Source organism: Salvelinus fontinalis, chromosome 13, assembly GCF_029448725.1.
Source record: "Salvelinus fontinalis isolate EN_2023a chromosome 13, ASM2944872v1, whole genome shotgun sequence".
NCBI classification, from domain to species: domain Eukaryota; kingdom Metazoa; phylum Chordata; class Actinopteri; order Salmoniformes; family Salmonidae; genus Salvelinus; species Salvelinus fontinalis.
In genome coordinates this window covers 3,734,265-3,755,497 of record NC_074677.1, presented here as the reverse complement: position 1 = coordinate 3,755,497, position 21,233 = coordinate 3,734,265, and the positions used below count along the sequence as shown (strand labels likewise).

The 21,233-nt window shown below is 45.5% G+C and overlaps 1 protein-coding gene across 2 annotated transcripts; it reads left to right on the top strand.

Annotated features, from left to right (window-relative positions):
- Positions 1–4,423: 4,423 nt before the first annotated feature.
- LOC129867940 (tetratricopeptide repeat protein 1-like) lies at positions 4,424–20,966 on the top strand. Of its 2 annotated transcripts, none has more exons than XM_055941438.1 (8): positions 4,424–4,505; positions 5,827–6,370; positions 6,511–6,571; positions 9,497–9,609; positions 13,884–13,920; positions 14,219–14,367; positions 19,701–19,755; positions 20,627–20,966. In XM_055941438.1, the coding sequence occupies exons 2-8, from the start codon at positions 5,849–5,851 to the stop codon at positions 20,785–20,787; spliced, it is 1,098 nt and encodes a 365-aa protein (XP_055797413.1). In that variant the 5' UTR covers positions 4,424–4,505; positions 5,827–5,848; the 3' UTR covers positions 20,788–20,966. The 2 variants fall into 2 exon arrangements, with proteins under 2 accessions (XP_055797413.1, XP_055797411.1); XM_055941436.1 differs by having other exon boundaries at positions 4,427–4,524.
- The last annotated feature ends 267 nt before the right edge of the window (positions 20,967–21,233 follow it).

Genomic DNA, 21,233 nt, shown 5'->3' with positions numbered 1-21,233 from the left:
ACTTAGTATTACTTTCTTAGCTACAGTTGAAGTCGGAAGTTTACATACACCTTAGCCAAATACATTTAAACTCAGTTTATCACAATTCCTGACATTTAATCCTCGTAAATATTTGGATCACCACCTTATTTAAAGAATGTGAAATGTCCGAATGATAGTGGAGAGAATGATTGATTTCAGCTTTTATTTCTTTCATCACATTCCCAGTTGGTCAGAAGTTTACATACACTCAATTAGTATTTGGTAGCAATGCCTTTAAATTGTTTAACTTGGGTCAAACGTTTCAGGTAGCCTTCCACAAGCTTCCCACAATAAGTTGGGTGAATTTTAGCCTATTCCTCCTGACAGAGCTGGTGTAACTGAGTCAGGTTTGTAGGCCTCCTTGCTCGCACACGCTTTTTCACTTCTGCCCACAAACTTTCTTCAGGACTGAGGTCAGAGCTTTGTGATGGCCACTCCAGTACCTTGACTTTGTTGTCATTAAGCCATTTTGCCACAACTTTGGAAGTATGCTTGGGGTCATTGTCCATTTGGAAGACCCATTTGTGACCAAGCTTTTTTTTCCTGACTGATGTCTTGAGATGTTGCTTCAAAATATTCACATAATTTTTCTTCCTCATTTCTTCCTCATGATGCCATCAGCCCCCCCCTTTTTTCCTCCAAACATAACGATGGTGATTATGGCCAAACAGCTCTATTTTTGTTTCATCAGACCAGAGGACATTTCTCCAAAAAGTACAATCTTTGTTGCATTTGCAAACCGTAGTCTGGCTTTTTTTAGGCGGTTTTGGAGCAGTGGCTTCTTCCTTGCTGAGCGACCTTTCAGGTTATGTCGATATAGGACTCGTTTTACTGTGGATATAGATACTTTTGTACCTGTTTCCTCCAGCATCTTCACAAGGTCCTTTGCTGTTGTTCTGGAATTGATTTGCACTTTTCGCACCAAAGTACGTTCATCTCTAGGAGACAGAACGCATCGTCTTCCTGAGCGGTATGATGGCTGCGTGGTCCCATGGTGTTTATACTTGCGTACTATTGTTTGTACAGATGAACGTGGTACCTTCAGGCGTTTGGAAATTGCTCCCAAGGATGAACCAGATTTGTGGAGGACTACAATTTTTTTTCTGAGGACTTGGCCGATTTCTTTTGATTTTCCCATGATGTCAAGCAAAGTGGCACTGAGTTTGAAGGTAGGCCTTGAAATACATCCACAGGTACACCTCCAATTGACTCAAATTATGTCAATTAGCCTATCAGAAGCTTCTAAAGCCATGACGTAATTTTCTGGAATTTTCCAAGCTGTTTAAAGGCACAGTCAACATAGTGTATGTAATCTTCTGACCCACTGGAATTGTGATACAGTGAATTATAAGTGAAATAATTTGTCTGTATTCAATTGTTGGAAAAATTACTTGTGTCATGCACAGAGTAGATGTCCTAACCGACTTGCCAAAACTATAGTTTGTTAACAAGACATTTGTGGAGTGGTTGAAAAACACGTTTTAATGACTCCAACCTAAGTGTATGTAAACTTTCGACTTCAACTGTATTTCCCTGGCGTATTGCATCATTTATGCAGCAGCATTCAAGACATATTTTTGGACTCACCGTTGTTGTGCTGTGGCGCGGCGGTCCTTCATGTGGGTAACCTTGAGGTCAATATCCTTCCAGGATACCCGGGCCAGGTCGATTAGAAAGGCCTGCTCACTGAAGTGTTTTAGGGAGCGTTTGACAGTGATGAGAGGTGGTCATTTGACCGCAGACCCTGATCACTGAGATCCTGGTTGAAGACAGCTGAGGTATATTTGGAGAGAAGGTTGCTTAGGATGATATCTATGAGGGTGCCCGTGTTTACGGATTTGGGGTTGTACCTGGTAGGTTCATTGATAATTTGTGTGAGATTGAGGAGGGGCAATCAATTCACATATGGCGTCCAGGGCACAGCTGGGGGCAGAAGGTGGTCTATAGCAAGCGGCAACAGTGAGAGACTTGTTTCTGGAAAGGTGGATTTTTAAAAGTAGAAGCTCGAATTGTTTGGGCACAGACCTGGATAGTATGACATTACTCTGCAGGCTATCTCTGCAGTAGATTGCAACTCCGCCCCATTTTGCAGTTCTATCTTGTCGGAAAATCTTATAGTTATGGATGGAAATTTCAGGGTTTTTGGTGGCCTTCCTAAGCCAGGATTCAGACACGGCTAGGACATCCGGGTTGGCAGAGTGTGCTAAAGCAGTGAATAAAGCAAATTTAGGGAGGAGGCTTCTAATGTTAACATGCATGAAACCAAGGCTTTTACGGTTACAGAAGTCAGCAAATGAGAGCGCCTGGGGAATGGGAGTGGAGCTAGGCACTGCAAGTCCTGGATTAACCTCTACATCACCAGAGGAACAGAGGAGTAGTAGGATAAGGGTACGGCTAAAGGCTATGAGAACTGGTTGTCTAGTGCGTTCGGAACAGAGACTAAAAGGAGCAGGTTTCTGGGCACGGAAAAATAGATTCAAGGCATAGTGTACAGACAAAAGTGTGGTACGATGTGAATACAGTGGAGGTAAACCTAGGCATTGAGTGACGATGAGAGAGGTATTGTCTCTAGAGACACCATTTAAACCAGGTGAGGTCACCGCATGTGTGGGAGGTGGAACAAAAGGGTTAGCTAAGGCCTATTGAGCAGGGCTGGAGGCCCTAGTCTCTCACTGTGAAATAAGACAATAATCACTAACCAAAACATATTGACATTAGGAAGAGGCATGCATAGCCGAGTGATCATGGGGTCTAGTGAGTAGCTAGGCAGGCTGGAGACACGCCGATTTAGACAGCTAGCGGGCAGGGGCTAGCAGGCTAGCAGAATGTCCTTAGAGGGACATCGCGACGGAAGAGTCAGTTGTAGCCCCCTCGGGCAGTTACGCCGGCAGACCAGTCGTGATGGATCGGCAGGGATGTTAGCCAGGAATAGCCACTCAGATAGCAGCTACCTAGCTACGATGATCCAAGTGAAAAGATTCAGAGCTTGTGGTAGGAATTCGGAGATGTGGAGGAAAAGAGTCCGGTATGCTCTGGGTTGAATCGCGCTGTGCAGACTGGCAGGAGTTAAGGTTAGCTTAGTCCGGGCCAAAGGTTAGCTGATGACCGCTAGCAGTGGCTAGCTGACTACTAACTAGTAGCTAGTTAGCTGGCTAGCTTCTGTTGGGGGTTCCAGTTCTAAAGTAAAGAAAATAGCAGATCCATAACACATTGGGTGAGGCGGGTTGCAGGAGAGTATGTTGGAGTTGAGGTTTAAAAAAGATTTTAAAATATATACGAAATACATGCAAAGAAAAAAGTTATGTACACGGGACAAGACAAAGACAAAGACGCCTGACTGCTACGCCATCTTGGACATATAATCATTTTTTTTATTTTTTTTATCCCATTTTCTCCCCAATTTTCGTGGTATCCAATCGCTAGTAATTACTACCTTGTCTCATCACTACAACTCCCGTATGGGCTCGGGAGAGACGAAGGTCGAAAGCCATGCGTCCTCCGAAGCACAACCCAACCAGCCGTACTGCTTCTTAACACAGCGCGCCTCCAACCCGGAAGCCAGCCGCACCAATGTGTCGGAGGAAACACCGTGTACCTGGCCCCCTTGGCTGGCGCGCACTGCGCCCGGCCCGCCACAGGAGTCACTGGAGCGCGATGAGACAAGGATATCCCTACCGGCCAAACCCTCCCTACCCCGGACTACGCTATGCCAATTGTGCGTCGCCCCACGGACCTCCCGGTCGCGGCCGGCTGCGACAGAGCCTGGGCGCGAACCCAGAGACTCTGGTGGCGCAGTTAGCACTGCGATGCAGTGCCCTAGACCACTGCGCCACCCGGGAGGCCCGAGACATATAATCTTGAGCATATGAGTGACAGAACACTGAGCAAATCACGGCGCAACTAGAGAAGATTACCAACGCCTACACTATGTGCATTCGCTGGCTGCCCCTCCACCACAGAAAACACCTGCATGTTGGAGCTGCCTTACTCAATAAGAGACCATGTTTGTATGCGGCTTTATTAAGTAAGGGAATGTTTTTTTTTTCCACTGTTTGTAAACTGATATGTGACACGCAAAAAACAAGCTAACTTTTGTTTATTTATTTTTCTCTTTTTTGGGGGCTAAACAGGTAAGGCTCTGCACCACCTGCCCTGAATGACGGGTCACCACAACCAGGCAGGCCAAAACTCCTTCCCACCAAAACAGGCTGAAATTTCAGGCGGTCTTTTCAAAATGTTCTTACATTAAAAGGGCATTATCATAATTTTCACAAAATTATTCCAACCTCAGTGTGGAAATATATTCACAACACGGGATTATCATGTTTTTGACTGCACTGGGACTTTAATGATTATGTTGAAGGTGAAACGTTCTTTGAGCCAACTGTTTCCTTAATGACTACATCTCCCAGAGTGCCTCAGCGTCGTATTGATTTGTTAAGCCGGAAAAGATGTTTACAGAGGAAATGTCATCCTGGGTACAGGTAGGACTGTAGCCACAAGGTATAAAATATGCAGTATTATACCCATTAACAACCCATTTTTGTGTATATTTACGTTGGTGTATATATAGTTAAGTTTCAAGTATTCAAAGATATAGAAAACATAGAAAAGATGTCACAATATGTATCATTTGGGTCTGTAACTGGTAGCTAGCATTAGCTGACTAGCCAGAAAGATAGCTTTGTCGCTGAAGTAAAAAAAGAAATGGGATAAAGTTAGCAGCTAGCTAGAAAAACATACCTACTGGTAGCTATTATTATGTTATATGTCATGTCGCTAGCCTAGTAGCAGTAAAAACAGTGCCTCTACTATTGTGTTAAAGAGCAAGCTGACGTTATTAGGCTAACGTTAGCTAGCCGAGGGTGCAACTGAACAGTCAGAAGATTATGGATATACTGACAAGATACATGTCTCTCTGCCTTAACAATGGGAGCCGTCCAGCTCCCGCCATCGTTGGGGTCCCGAGTGGGGCAGCGGTCTAAGGCACTGCATCTCAGTGCTAGAGGCGTCACTACAGACCCTGGTTTGAACCCGGGCTGTTATTACAAACGGACGTGATTGGGAGTCCCATAGGGCGGCGCACAATTGGCCCAGCGTCGTCCGATTTAGGGTTTGGCGGGGTAGGCCGTCATTGTAAATATAATTCGTTCTTAACTGACTTGCCTAGTTAAATAAAATAAACAACTATATATATGCTCAAGGTTATATATATTTATTTCATTTTCTTTGGCTTGGTGAACATCTCAATATTGTAATCCCTTTTTGAATATTCGACGAGGGGTGTTGACGTCAACCGCCTGTATTCAATGGCGAGAAATGCTATGTTAATAGCCTCATTTCACGAATATCCATAGCCATGTTGAGACAACTCCGATATAAAGTGTTTTTTTTCAAAGTTGCCTGGATGTCACGTGTTTTACTTCTATCAATAAACTCATAACATTGAAATACTTATAGTTGAGCAAATCAACCTCACATAGCAAAAAAGCCATTCATGTTTTGTTGACAAAATTTGACACTCATAGACCTCCATACAAAAGGTCCTTGCTAGGTGGGCGGAACAACGAAAAAATGCCAGATTTAGTTGGGCCTCTCTTCCTCTCTGACTGAAAGCTAGAGACCACTGATCTAGCTAGCAATGTCACTAGCACAGAATTGATAGAGAATGTGAATTATATGATTGCTATGGTCAGATTTCCATATCTCAGTGTAGTGTGACTGACATAATCTATCCCAAGATTAAACTGAGATACAGGTTAAATTGACAATGTAAAAACTGACTGCAATTCCTCCTATGTGAAGTTTTGTACAGGGAGAAAATTCAATGGAATCCTCAGCAGACAAGGAGTCTGAGGCACTCCTTGACAGAATGACCGACTCTCTGACCAATGTTATGAGAGTATCTGAACAGCATGAATGTCCAGACGGCCAAAGCACTGCAGCCCACAGAGCTACTGAGCAGGCGGACGATGCCTTCTTTGACTGTGAGGAGTCTCTGGATGGAGCAGACGGCTCCATGGGGGACAGGCAAAGAAGGACTGACTGTTCAGAAGCCCCAGCATTATGCCAGGAAACAGAGGGATGTTCACCAAACACAGAGAAAAAACACATCAATGCAGAGTTAGGAGAAGAAGCTGAGTTGTCAAGGGAGAAAACTACATTATTGGGAGGTGAAGAGGAGGAGGAAAAAGAAACGTGGGATGAGTGCACTGAAGAAGACAAGAGTATGGCAGTTGACGGGGGAGATTCTGATACTGAACTGAATGAAGAAGAGAACCCCCACCCTGAATTTGATGAGGAGTATCTGAGACAAGTGGAGAAAGACATGACAGAGGAGGAAACAGAGGTGAACTTCTTCCTCCTAGTCAACAACAACAACAAAAAATTGCGCCATTTGAAACTCTACAACCATCATTTTGGTGGTCAGTAAGTTTGGCATTACAAGAGCTCAATCTGATGTGTTTGTTGTTTTTTGCTGTACCATAGAGCCGCAGAGAGGAGAGCATGAGCCTGAAGGACAAGGGGAACAGTCAGTTCAAGAGTGGAGGTAAGCTGCTGTCGGCTAAACTGTATACTGCTAGAGGATGGATGTTTGAGAAAACGTGGCCAACAGGATCTTAGAGAATGATTCACTTAAACTTATGCTGATATGTCATCTTTTTACGTGAGTAAAGTACACGTCGGTAAAGTTAATTATGTGAGAAATGTCAGTGGAAACGCATTTGTGCGTAGATATTGACATAATAACCATCAAAGTGAACTTGGAGTCACGCGATGACATGTTGTGTGGTCCTCCCACTACGACTCGCCGGGAAAAGCATGCAGTTTATGGAGCTACAGATTTAAATAAATGATGGTGAGCTTCATGCTTCTTTCCAATAAATATCGAGGGTCTTAGTCTGGTGACATGATGATCGATACTTGGTTGCTGGTTGACAAATTAAAATAATCTTGCTCTTTTGTCCATAATAATCTCATCAAGTATAACCAGTGGTTCCCAACCAGGAGTACTAGGACCCCTGGGGGTACTTGGTCTATCGACAGGGGGTACTTGAGAAGACTCATGAGACCAATAGGATACTGGTAAAATGCACAAGAGGGGGTACTTCAGGGGTACTCTGGACAGAGCATCATTCAGTTGGTGGTACAGTAACTGAAAAAAGTTGTAACCCGCTGATAGTGGCTATAACCACACTGTATCTGCGAGCTGTTGGCTAAAAGGCATTTGCCAATACCAGAGTGGGCACACTCACTATATAACGCAATTTTTTTTTGTGAGAAAATCATCATCGGGGCGGCAGGGTAGCCTAGTGGTTGGAGCGTTGGGCTAGTAACCGAAAGGTTGCAAGTTCAAATCCCCGAGCTGACAAGTTACAAATCTGTCGTTCTGCCCCTGAACAAGGCAGTTAACCCACTGTTCCTAGGCCGTCATTGAAAAATAAGAGTTTGTTCTTAACTGACTTGCCTAGTTAAATAAAAAAGGTTAAATGTAAGTCGCTCTGGATAAGAGCGTCTGCTAAATGACTTAAATGTAAATGTATCAGTAGGGTTGAAAATGCGATGGAAACCCATTTAACTTGTATTTTTTATTCAGTGTATGTGAATTTAACCACAAAAGGTATTTTTATGTGCACTATGTCATCACGCACAGTCTTTTATCCATAACAAGTCAAGTTTTCAGATTTTTGAATATTCACATGAAAAACCGTCACCAATTGGATGGAAACCTAGCTAGTGAGAGTCGGCCCCAAAATGTGCTTTAGTGTTAACATACTGTTCACATTAAGGCTGTGTCTGTGTATACAGTGCATTCAGAAAGTATTCAGACCCCTTTCCCTTTTTCCCACATTTTGTTACATTACAGCCTTATTCTAAAATGGATTAAATCAAAATTTTCCTCATCAATCTAAACACAATACCCCATAATGACAAACGAAAATAGATTTTTAGACATTTTTGCAAATGTATAAAATATGTGTGTATGTATGTATTCAGACCCTTTGCTATGAGACTCGAAATTGAGCTCAGGTGCATCCTTTTTCCATTGATCATCCTTGAGATGTTTCTACAACTTGAGTTGAGTCCACCTGTGGTAAATTCAATTGATTTGATTTGGACATGATTTGGAAAGACACACACCTGTCTATATAAGCTATAGACACAGTTGACAGTGCATGTCAGAGCAAAAACCAAGCCATGAGGTCGAAGAAATTGTCCATAGAGCTCCGAGACAGAATTGTGTCGAGGCACAGATCTGAGGAAGGGTACCAATACATTCCTGCAGCATTGAAGATCCCCAAGAAGTGGCCTCCATCATTCTTAAATGGAAGAAGTTTGGAACCACCAAGACTCTTCCTAAAGCTGGCCGCCCGGCCAAACTGAGTAATCGGGGAGAAGGACCTTGGTCAGGGAGGTGGCCAAGAACCCGATGGTCACTCTGACAGAGCTCCAGAGTTCCTCTGTGGAGATGGGAGAATCTTACAGACGGACAACCATCTCTGCAGCACTCCACCAATCAGGCCTTTATGGTAGAGTGGCCAGACGGAAGCCACTCCTCAGTAAAAGGCACATGACAGACGCTTGGAGTTTGCCAAAAGGCACCTAAAGGACTCTGACCATGAGAAACAAGATGCTCTGGTCTGATGAAACCAAGATTGAACTTTTTGGCCTGAATGCCAAGTGTCACATCTGGAGTAAACCTGGCACCATCCCTACGTGAAGCATGGTGGTTGCAGCATCATGCTGTGGGGATGTTGTTCAGCGGCAGGGACTGGTAGACTAGTTAGGATCAAGGGAAAGATGAACGGAGCAAAGTACAGAGAGATCCTTGATGTAAACCTTCTCCAGACTTTTCAGGACCTACGACTAGGGCAAAGGTTCACCTTCCAACAGGACGACGACCCTAAGCACACAACCAAGACAGCGCAGGAGTGGCTTCGGGACAAGTCTTTGAATGTCCTTAAGTGGCCCAACCGGAGCCTGGGCTTGAAACCAATCAACCAATCTCTGGAGAGACCTGAAAATAACTGTGCAGCGACGCTCCCCATCCAACCTGACGGCTTGAGAGGATCTGCTGAGAAGAATGGGAGAAACTCCCCAAATACAGGTGTGCAAAGCTTGTAGCGTCATACCCAAGAAAACTCAAGGCTGTAATCGCTGCCAAAGGTGCTTCAACAAAGTACAGAGCAAAGGGTCTGAATACATATGTAAATGTGATATTTCATTGTTTCTTTTTATACATTTGCAAAAATGTCTAAACCCGTTTTTGCTTTGTCATTATGGGGTATTGTGTGTAGATTGAGGGGTGAAAATGTACTCAATTTTTAGAATAAGGATGTAACGTAACAAAATGTAGAAAAAGTCAAGGGGTCTGAATACATTCCGAATGCACTGTATACTGTATGTATGTGTGCGCCAGCAGCAATGCTTACTTGGATGGATAATTGACTGACACTTCTTCATATCTTTCCAGAGCACACTGAGGCAGAGGAGTCGTACACTGCGGCTTTAGGATTATGCCCTGTGTGTTACAGCAAGGAGAGAGCTATCCTCTTCTCTAACCGTGCTGCTGCCCGCCTGCACCTGGTAAGAGTGATAGCTAGTAACATTTCAACTTAACCAAGTGGGGAACTCTGAGGACCCATTTCAGGTAATCAGGTTGGGTAGTTATAACCCTTCTGAGGTCTCCTGAATGTCAGTCTCAGACAGCTGAAGTCTACATTTTATTGCACATTTATATCACGTAAACCCAGTGCTTACCGGACATTACTTTGACACTGACAGAGTCTGTGATCAATAAAAACGACCTTGTCTTGAATCGATCAATAGCCTAGGTGTGTGGAGACATTGTAGGCTACAATATGAGGAGGAAATTACAGTCCTAAAAATGCTTTCCAGTTTCACTGACTCGCCCAGTGATGCGCAGCTCAGTCGCTGGTGATGGCCGACGAGCTCGTGCCAAAAGCCTCTCTTGTTTTACTTTGTAAAACAATATTTGAAAGTCAGTGGAGGCTGCTGAGTGGAGAACGGCTCATAATAATGACCGGGATGGAGTCAATGGAATGGTATTTAACACATGGTTTGCATGTTTGATACCATTCATTTACATTACATTTAAGTCATTTAGCAGACGCTCTTATCCAGAGCGACTTACAAATTGGTGCATTCACCTTATGATATCCAGTGGAACAACCACTTTACAATAGTGCATCTAAATCTTTTAAGGGGGGGGGGTTAGAAGGATTACTTTATCCTATCCTAGGTTTTCCTTAAAGAGGTGGGGTTTCAGGTGTCTCCGGAAGGTGGTGATTGACTCCGCTGACCTGGCGTCGTGAGGGAGTTTGTTCCACCATTGGGGTGCCAGAGCAGCGAACAGTTTTGACGGGCTGAGCGGGAACTGTACTTCCTCAGAGGTAGGGAGGCGAGCAGGCCAGAGGTGGATGAACGCAGTGCCCTTGTTTGGGTGTAGGGCCTGATCAGAGCCTGAAGGTACGGAGGTGCCGTTCCCCTCACAGCTCCGTAGGCAAGCACCATGGTCTTGTAGCGGATGCGAGCTTCAACTGGAAGCCAGTGGAGAGAGCGGAGGAGCGGGGTGACGTGAGAGAACTTGGGAAAGTTGAACACCAGACGGGCTGCGGCGTTCTGGATGAGTTGTAGGGGTTTAATGGCACAGGCAGGGAGCCCAGTCAACAGCGAGTTGCAGTAATCCAGACGGGAGATGACAAGTGCCTGGATTAGGACCTGCGCCGCTTCCTGCGTGAGGCAGGGTCGTACTCTGCGAATGTTGTAGAGCATGAACCTACAGGAACGGGTCACCGCCTTGATGTTAGTTGAGAACGACAGGGTGTTGTCCAGGATCACGCCAAGGTTCTTAGCACTCTGGGAGGAGGACACAATGGAGTTGTCAACCGTGATGGCGAGATCATGGAACGGGCAGTCCTTCCCCGGGAGGAAGAGCAGCTCCGTCTTGCCGAGGTTCAGCTTGAGGTGGTGATCCGTCATCCACACTGATATGTCTGCCAGACATGCAGAGATGCGATTCACCACCTGGTTATCAGAGGGGGGAAAGGAGAAGATTAATTGTGTGTCGTCTGCATAGCAATGATAGGAGAGACCATGTGAGGATATGACAGAGCCAAGTGACTTGGTGTATAGCGAGAATAGGAGAGGGCCTAGAACAGAGCCCTGGGGGACACCAGTGGTGAGAGCACGTGGTGCGGAGACAGATTCTCGCCACGCCACCTGGTAGGAGCGACCTGTCAGGTAGGACGCAATCCAAGCGTGGGCCGCGCCGGAGATGCCCAGCTCGGAGAGGGTGGAGAGGAGGATCTGATGGTTCACAGTATCAAAGGCAGCCGATAGGTCTAGAAGGATGAGAGCAGAGGAGAGAGAGTTAGCTTTAGCAGTGCGGCGCGCCTCCGTGACACAGAGAAGAGCAGTCTCAGTTGAATGACTAGTCTTGAAACCTGACTGATTTGGATCAAGAAGGTCATTCTGAGAGAGATAGCAGGAGAGCTGGCCAAGGACGGCACGTTCAAGAGTTTTGGAGAGAAAAGAAAGAAGGGATACTGGTCTGTAGTTGTTGACATTGGAGGGATCAAGTGTAGGTTTTTTCAGAAGGGGTGCAACTCTCGCTCTCTTGAAGACGGAAGGGACGTAGCCAGCGGTCAAGGATGAGTTGATGAGCGAGATGAGGTAAGGGAGAAGGTCTCCGAAAATGGTCTGGAGAAGAGAGGAGGGGATAGGGTCAAGCGGGCAGGTTGTTGGGCGGCCGGCCGTCACAAGACGCGAGATTTCATCTGGAGAGAGAGGGGAGAAAGAGGTCAAAGCACAGGGTAGGGCAGTGTGAGCAGAACCAGCGGTGTTGTTTGACTTAGCAAACGAGGATCGGATGTCATCGACCTTCTTTTCAAAATGGTTGACGAAATCATCAGCAGAGAGGGAGGAGGGGGGAGGAGGGGGAGGAGGATTCAGGAGGGAGGAGAAGGTGGCAAAGAGCTTCCTAGGGTTAGAGGCAGATGCATGGAATTTAGAGTGGTAGAAATTGGCTTTAGCAGCAGAGACAGAAGAGGAGAATGTAGAGAGGAGGGAGTGAAAGGATGCCAGGTCCGCAGGGAGGCGAGTTTTCCTCCATTTCCGCTCGGCTGCCCGGAGCCCTGTTCTGTGAGCTCGCAATGAGTCGTCGAGCCACGGAGCAGGAGGGGAGGACCGAGCCGGCCTGGAGGATAGGGGACATAGAGAGTCAAAGGATGCAGAAAGGGAGGAGAGGAGGGTTGAGGAGGCAGAATCAGGAGATAGGTTGGAGAAGGTTTGAGCAGAGGGAAGAGATGATAGGATGGAAGAGGAGAGAGTAGCGGGGGAGAGAGAGCGAAGGTTGGGACGGCGCGATACCATCCGAGTAGGGGCAGTGTGGGAAGTGTTGGATGAGAGCGAGAGGGAAAAGGATACAAGGTAGTGGTCGGAGACTTGGAGGGGAGTTGCAATGAGATTAGTGGAAGAACAGCATCTAGTAAAGATGAGGTCAAGCGTATTGCCTGCCTTGTGAGTAGGGGGGGGAAGGTGAGAGGGTGAGGTCAAAAGAGGAGAGGAGTGGAAAGAAGGAGGCAGAGAGGAATGAGTCAAAGGTAGACATGGGGAGGTTAAAGTCACCCAGAACTGTGAGAGGTGAGCCATCCTCAGGAAAGGAACTTATCAGGGCGTCAAGCTCATTGATGAACTCTCCAAGGGAACCTGGAGGGCGATAAATTCCATTTATTCCATTCAAGACATTATTATGAGCCGTCCTCCCCTCAGCAGCCTCCACTGTTGAAATTTGATTGAATTTTTTGGTAGCCTACAAACTGATTTAGTCTTCTCTTTTCAGCAGGAGCCATTTGCTTTCCAACCTGTGTTTTCACACGATTGTATTTTAAAATATTGCTCAAGGCCTGTTTTGTCTGCATGCTGTTCGCTGACAGATTTGCCACGCATTCCCGACTGTAGGCATGCCTTGTTATTGGGCTACATACCATCCACAGCTAGGCTATTTTTAAAGAAGCTATTGATCCTCTGCGGCCAAATTATAGGCATTCTCATGGTGTACTAGGCTATTCAGAACCCTTTATATAGCTCCTTCAGAACCCTTTATATATGATCTGTAAGGAAATACATGATGAGTTGCAGGGTCATGTCTATCAGAGTGGAGAGAGGGAGAAAGATCACATAAAGGGGATTTCATTCCAGTTCTGTGAGAGATACTGGTGTGCTTCTCACATAGCCACGGCCACTTGTTTGGTCTCAAGTATAGGTTACAATGTTGTGCAAACCTTAAGCCCTGACCGGCCCAACCCGAATCAACTCTTAGAATATCAACCCCGGGCTGGAAATCTACTTTTTATCACATAAAAGGGGGGGGGGGGGGGGGAATTAACAATGAGGCAACACGAATGAACTTTGATCTCTTTTATCTGCATTTTTACATAGCAAAAAGTGAAAATTATGTTTTATGCCACGATAGGTACCGGATCCGGTCAAATAGGTTCCGGAATTAAACAGTCCAAAATGGAGAGGTGCTGGATCCTGTTCTAGCAGGCTAAAATGAAGCGCTGAGTAAACCACCATTATCTCCCAAGAGGGTGGTTCTAAGAGAGACAGATCTCTTGTGACCCCTAGTGGTGCTTTACTGTAGCTACATACTACATAAGTTCAGGATAGGTTTGACTGGCAAACACAATCCTACCTGGTTATTCAGATGGCTCGGGTCAAGACATCAACAGGTCATTTGGAGTTGATGTCATCTTGTCATAACCTTTCCACCCAAACAAATACATAACAAAATGGTGACTGCTGAGTTTGAAACACCTTCCCCCTCCCCCTAATAGGATAAGAATGAGAGAGCCATCGCTGACTGCACAAAGGGTGAGTCTGTTACTTCTCTGTTCTAATTCCACAATGCCAGACGATTGAACTGTCTGTGACATGGTGTGTGCTTCGTTCCCAGTATATTGTGTGTGAAGAAGACACAATTCCCACTCCAGAACACTGTTAAAAAAATAATTCTGTTCAACCAATCCAGGCGTATCGCCTTAAATTACAGTTGCTATGATCAAAATCACAAACACCAGCTGCAGATTTGGATGAATGCCATTTTTATTATTCATACTCATCGCTACGTAACTAGCACTCTGAACATGTGTCCTTGTTTCGTCACCTCCAGCCATAGAGTTGAACCCAAACTACATGCGAGCGATCCTGCGGAGGGCAGAGCTCTATGAGAAAACAGACAAGCTGGATGAGGCTTTGGAAGACTACAAGGCTGCTTTGGAGAAAGACCCCGACCTGCCTTCAGCCAGAGAGGCCTGCATGGTTAGTAGCAACCACTGACATTTAACTCTAATATATAATTGTTAGCAGAATAGAGAAGGCTTACATTTTAAGTCACTCTTTGCCTCCCGAGTGGCGCAGAGGTTTAAGGCACTGCATCACTACAGACCCAGGTTTGATCTCGGGCTGTATCACAACCAGCCGTGATCGGGAGTCCCATAGAGCGGCGCACAATTGGCCCAGCGTCATCCGGGTTATGGGAGGGTTGGCCGGGGGGGGGGGCTTTACTTGGCTCATCACGCTTTAGAGACTCCTTGTGGCGGGCCGGGTGCCTGCAGGCTGACATCGGTCGTCAGTTGAACAGTGTTTCCTCTGACACATTGGTGCGGATGGCTTCCGGGTGTAAAGAAGCGCGGTTTGGCAGGTCATGTTTCGGAGGACGCATGACTCGAACCTTTGCCTCTTTCGACCCGTTTGGGAGTTGCAGCGATGAGTCAAGATCGGGGGACAAAAGTAATACCCTCCCCCAAAAAACATATACAACAAAACAACACTCTTCAGTAAATGCACATTTCAATGTCGGAGTTAACACATGAACAGTATTGTGTAAGGGTTGGTTTTACATTTTCTTCTTGCTTACCAACATTGAATGTTGTTAGGTTTGCCTTTGGCAAAACCCGAAGAGTCATTATAATCAATAATAATATTTGATATATTATTGATATTAGGCGTTTGATATGAGGCCCAGTTATTAAACCATTTCATTGATTTTGCTTGTTTATTAATAGCTAGGGTGTCAAATTCATCAAATAAAAAAATGCATTACTGTTTAACATGAAATATTGAATGCTAGGCAAACTGAAATGTCTTGGACAAAGACGTGTTTTTCATCTTTCCATTCAATGAGGTTTGTGGTTGACTGTATCTATGTTCCTGATTTTGTTCTGAATGAGGCCCTGCAATAATAACAGGAGCCGAGCAGCAGCTCTTACTAATGTAGCCATGAGGGGGAGGCTTACACAACACAAGCTCACAACGTCTGCATCCCAAATGACACCCTATTAGTCCCTACTAAGTGCAATATATAGGGAATAGGGTACCATTTGAGGCGCGGCTTGGACTGGCCTGGAATAGAAGCTTTTCTCCATCTGAAATGCACCATCTGACACTACATGGTCTCAAAATACTCTCGTCTTATCTTCCCAGCCCTGACACACATGTGTACGCACACATACACTTACCAGAGAATCCACTCCTCCCAACAACTCCACAGTTAATTATACTGAACAAAAATATAAATGCAACAGGTGTCAGTCCCTTGTTTCGTGAGCAGAAATTTTCCATACTCACAAAAAGCTTATTTTTATCTAATTTTGGGCAGAAATTTGTTTACATTCCTGTTAGTGAGCATTTCTCCTTTGCCAAGATAATCCATTCACCTGACAGGTGTGGTATATCAAGAAGCTGATTAAACAGCATGATCATTACACAGGTGCACCTTGTACTGGGGACATTAAAAGGCCACTCTAAAATGTGCAGTTTTGTCACACAACACAATGCCACAGATGTCTCAAGTTTTGAGGGAGCGTGCAATTGGCATGCTAACTGCAGGGATGTCCACCAGAACTGCTGCCAGATAATTTAATGTTCATTTCTCTACCATAAGCCACCTCCAATGTTTTTTTTAGAGAATTTGGCAGTATGTCCAACTGGCCTCAACCGCTGGCCACGTGTAACCACGCCAGCCTAGGACTTCCGGCTTCTTCACCTGCAGAATCGTCTGACACCGGCCACCCGGACAGCTGCTGAAACTGTGGGTTTGCACAACTGAAGAATTTCTGCAGGAACTGTCAGAACCGTCTCAGGGAAGCTCATCTGCGTGCTTGTCGTCCTCACCAGGGTCTTGACCTGACTGCATTTTGGCATTGTAACCGACTTCACTGGGCAAATGCTCACCTTCAATGGCCACTGGCACGCTGGAGAAGTGTGCTCTTCACGGATGAATCCTAGTTTCAACTGTACCGGGCAGGTGGCAGACAAGTGTGTATGGTGTCGTGTGGGTGAGTGGTTTGCTGATGTCAACGTTGTGAACAGAGTGCCCCATGGTGGGTTTATGGTATGGGCAGGCATAAGCTACAGACAACGAACACAATTGCATTTTATCAATGGCGATTTGAATGCACAGAGATACCGTGATGAGATCCTGAGGTCCATTGTCGTGCTATTCATCCACCGCCATCACCTCATGTTTCAGCATGATAATCTGTATACTACTTGGAAGCTGACAATGTCTCAGTTCTTCAATGGTCTGCATACTCACCAGACATGTTTGGGATGCTTTGGATCGATGCGTACAACGGCGTGTTCCAGTTCCCGCCAATATCCAGAACCTTCGCAAAGCCATTGAAGAGGAGTAGGAAACCATTCCACAGGATTTCTTATAAGCTTCCAGGTTAGAGTCCCGCACCTTGAAAGCGGCAGCTCTACCCTGTATCTCAGTGCGAATGTAGCCTGTAATCCATGGCTTCTGGTTGGGGTATGTACGTACATCCCACGATCAACAGCCTGATCGACTCTATGTGAAGGAGATGTCGCACTGCACGAGGCAAATGGTCACACCAGATACTGACTGGTTTTCCTGCACCCCCAGGACAACATTTCAAAGATATATGTGCAGTGCTTCTTTTTTTTTAAAGGTTTCTGTGGCCAACAGTTGAATATCTGTATTCCCAGTCATGTGAAATCCATAGATTAGGGCCTAATGACTTTATTTCAATTGACCGATTTTCCTTAAACTCAGCAAAAAATGAAACATCCCTTTTTCAGGACCCTGTCTTTCAAAGATAATTTGTAAAAATCCAAATAACTTCACAGATCTTCATTGTAAAGGGTTTAAACACAGTTTCCCATGCTTGTTCAATGAACCATAAACAATTAATGAACATGCACCTGTGGAACGGTCGTTAAGACATTAACAGCTTACAGACGCTAGGCAATTAAGGTCACAGTTATAAAAAGTTAGGACACTAAAGAGGCGTTTCTACTGACTCTGGAAAAACACCAAAAGAAAGATGCCCAGGGTCCCTGCTCATCTGCGTGTGAACATGCCTTAGGCATGCTGCAAGGAGGCATGAGGACCGCAGATGTGGCCAGGGCAATAAATTGCAATGTCCGTACTGTGAGACGCCTAAGACAGGGAGACAGGACGGACAGCTGATCGTCCTCGCAGTGGCAGACCACGTGTAACAACACCTACACAGGATCGGTACATCCGAACATCACACCTGCGGGACAGGTACAGGATGGCAACAACAAATGTCCGAGTTACACCAGGAATGCACAATCCCTCCATCAGTGCTCAGACTGTCCGCAATAGGATGAGAGAGGCTGGACTGAGGGCTTGTAGGCCTGTGGTAAGGCAGGTCCTCACCAGACATCACCAGCAACAACGTCACCTATGGACACAAACCCACCATCGCTGGACCAGACAGGACTGGCAAAAAGTGTTCTTCACTGATGAGTCTTGGTTTTGTCTCACCAGGGGTGATGGTCGGATTTGCGTTTATCGTCGAAGGAATGAGCGTTACACCGAGGCCTGTACTCTGAAGCGGGATCGAGGTGGAGGGTCCGTCATGGTCTGGGGCGGTGTGTCACAGCATCATCGGACTGAGCTTGTTGTCATTGCAGGCAATCTCAACGCTGTGCGTTACAGGGAAGACATCCTCCTCCCTCATGTGGTACCCTTCCTGCAGGCTCATCCTGACATGACCATCCAACATGACAATGCCACCAGCCATACTGCTCGTTCTGTGCGTGAGTTCCTGCAAGACAGGAATGTCAGTGTTCTGCCATGGCCAGCGAAGAGCCTGGATCTCAATCCCATTGAGCATGTCTGGGACCTGTTGAATCGGAGGGTGAGGGCTAGGGCCATTCCCCCCAGAAATGTCCTGGAACTTGCAGGTGCCTTGGTGGAAGAGTGGGGTAACATCTCACAGCAAGAACTGGCAAATCTGGTGCAGTCCCATGAGGAGGAGATGCAGCTGGTGGCCACACCAGATACTGACTGTTACTTTTGATTTTGACACCCCCCCCCCCCCCCCCATTGTTCAGGGACACATTATTTCATTTCTCCTAGTCGCATGTCTGTGGAACTTGTTCAGTTTGTCTGTTGTTGATTCTTATGTTCATACAAATATTTACACAAAATAAACGCAGTTGACAGTGAGGACGTTTTTTTGCTGCGTTTATGAACTGTAACTCAATAAAATATTTCTATTTGCATTTTTATATTTTTGTTCAGTGTAGTTTGATCTAGAAGGGATAATGTGTGATGAGAACTTCTGTCCTTGGAGGCGTGCTGTGTAGACATGCAGCACCCTAGATGGAAGATGCTGTGTAGACACGCAGCACCCTAGATGGAAGATGCTGTGTAGACATGCAGCACCCTAGATGGAAGATGCTGTGTAGACATGCAGCACCCTAGATGGAAGATGCTGTGTAGACACGCAGCACCCTAGATGGAAGATGCTGTGTAGACATGCAGCACCCTAGATGGAAGATGCTGTGTAGACACGCAGCACCCTAGATGGAAGATGCTGTGTAGACCTGCAGCACCCTAGATGGAAGATGCTGTGTAGACACGCAGCACCCTAGATGGAAGATGCTGTGTAGACCTGCAGCACCCTAGATGGAAGATGCTGTGTAGACCTGCAGCACCCTAGATGGAAGATGCTGTGTAGACACGCAGCACCCTAGATGGAAGATGCTGTGTAGACACGCAGCACCCTAGATGGAAGATGCTGTGTAGACACGCAGCACCCTAGATGGAAGATGCTGTGTAGACACACAGCACCCTAGATGGAAGATGCTGTGTAGACACGCAGCACCCTAGATGGAAGATGCTGTGTAGACACGCAGCACCCTAGATGGAAGATGCTGTGTAGACCTGCAGCACCCTAGATAGAAGATGCTGTGTAGACCTGCAGCACCCTAGATGGAAGATGCTGTGTAGACATGCAGCACCCTAGATAGAAGATGACAGTGATTACAAAGCAGAGGAAAGGGCTCATTCTGACTTGAGATGGATGAGGTGTTACTGTGAAGGGTTACCTCCCGCTAGCTCTAGTGCAGGGGTTGGGTGTAACGCAGTGTTCCCACCACAATGATGTTACCAAGACAACCTGGAGGTAAAGTAGTAGAAAGTGTTTTATTCCGTTGAAGTTCCATTCCAAACAGTGCTGGTAGGATGAGTAGAATATAAGGTTGTTGTGGTAAGATCAGCAGAAGGTAAACCGTATCTGCCGTGAAGACTACTGGCAATCAGGCGCATGGCTAGTCATTTACCTTGACTGTCTCTCTCCCTCTCCTCCGTACAGCGGCTTCCACAACAGATCCACGAGCGAAATGAGAAGCTGAAGGACGATATGATGGGTATGATATCATCAACTGCTTTTCTTTTGTTTTGCGTAGATTGCACCTCCAGGAAAACATTTCAAAGACATAAGTGCAGCGCATTCGGAAAGTATTCAGACCCCTTCCCTTTTTCCACATTTTGTTACAGCCTTATTTTAAAATGGATTTTAAAAATCCTCATCAATCTACACACAATACCCCTTAATGACAAAGCGAAAACAGGTTTTTAGACATGTTTGCAAATGTATTTAAAAACAAAAAACAGATTGCTTATTTACATAAGTATTCAGATCCTTTGCTTTGAGACTCGAAATTGAGCTCAGGTGCATCGTTTTTTCCCCATTGATCATTCTTGAGATGTTTCTACAACTTGTTTTTAAAGACTAAAGTACATTCACTGACTAGCACAAAAAAAAAAACAATGGTGCCTTGTGATATGTTTTAAATCATATTGTTGGCAGGTGAGGGTGGACCTAAAATAACTTAAGTGTAGAGCTGGTTCTGTTCCATCATGGTCAACTATAAAGTGGTGTGGACCCAGTTGTTACTCACTAGGCTGGGAGTGGGGAACACATATCAACTGCTTGGAATTGAAATTGACCACAAAGCGGTGTGTAGGGAGAGGCCGGAGAGGTTCTTTAATCAACATGTCCTATTCATTTGGCTGCATTAAGACCCTTGGAGCTGTGCTGGGGAAAACTCACTTCTAAAGTACTACGTTTGTGGAGTAGAACAAAACTTAAGCATACAGTGTATCGGAATATCCTCTCATTTGCAATTGTCAATAGAAAAATACTGACTTTAATTAAATGTTTTCATGTGTTATTGGTCATTTTGTTTTCATCATCATTTAGCTTTTTAATGTCTCTCCCTATCTATCTGTCATCAGGCAAACTGAAGGACTTGGGCAATATGTTCCTGCGGCCATTTGGTCTGTCCACATCAAACTTCCAGGTAAATCAGGATTCGGGCACTGGATCCTACTCTGTCAACTTTGTTCAGAATCCTAACAACAACAACAACAGATCACAGCATGAGGAGCCTCGCTGAGAGCCGTCGTCACACCTGGCTTGGCCACCAGAGCTAAGAGAGAGTCAGGACCCTCCACTGGTGTGGCAGAGTGGGATCCGTTTGAAATTTAAAAGACAGTCTTTCATGGTTAAATAAGATTGTGTGTGTGAGAGATGGCGGACGGTCTGAAAGGGCCATTAAATGATCAGTGACTGTTACTTTGCTGCGTTGTATTTTTTACATTTTTTTATGGAGCGATTTCATCTGCCACTTCTTTGACGTTAGGATTTGAGGATTGAAAGTGTCATTGGCCTGTAAACACTCAGGTTATACAACTGATTTCACAACTTCTCAAGAATATATGTGGTATCACACCATTTGTCAAATGGGTTGTACAACCTCGGTGTGTACAGGGCCATAGTGTAGTTGTTAAAATTGTATTGAAAGGATGAATTACTTTGTAGGCCTTTTTATTTATTTTTTTA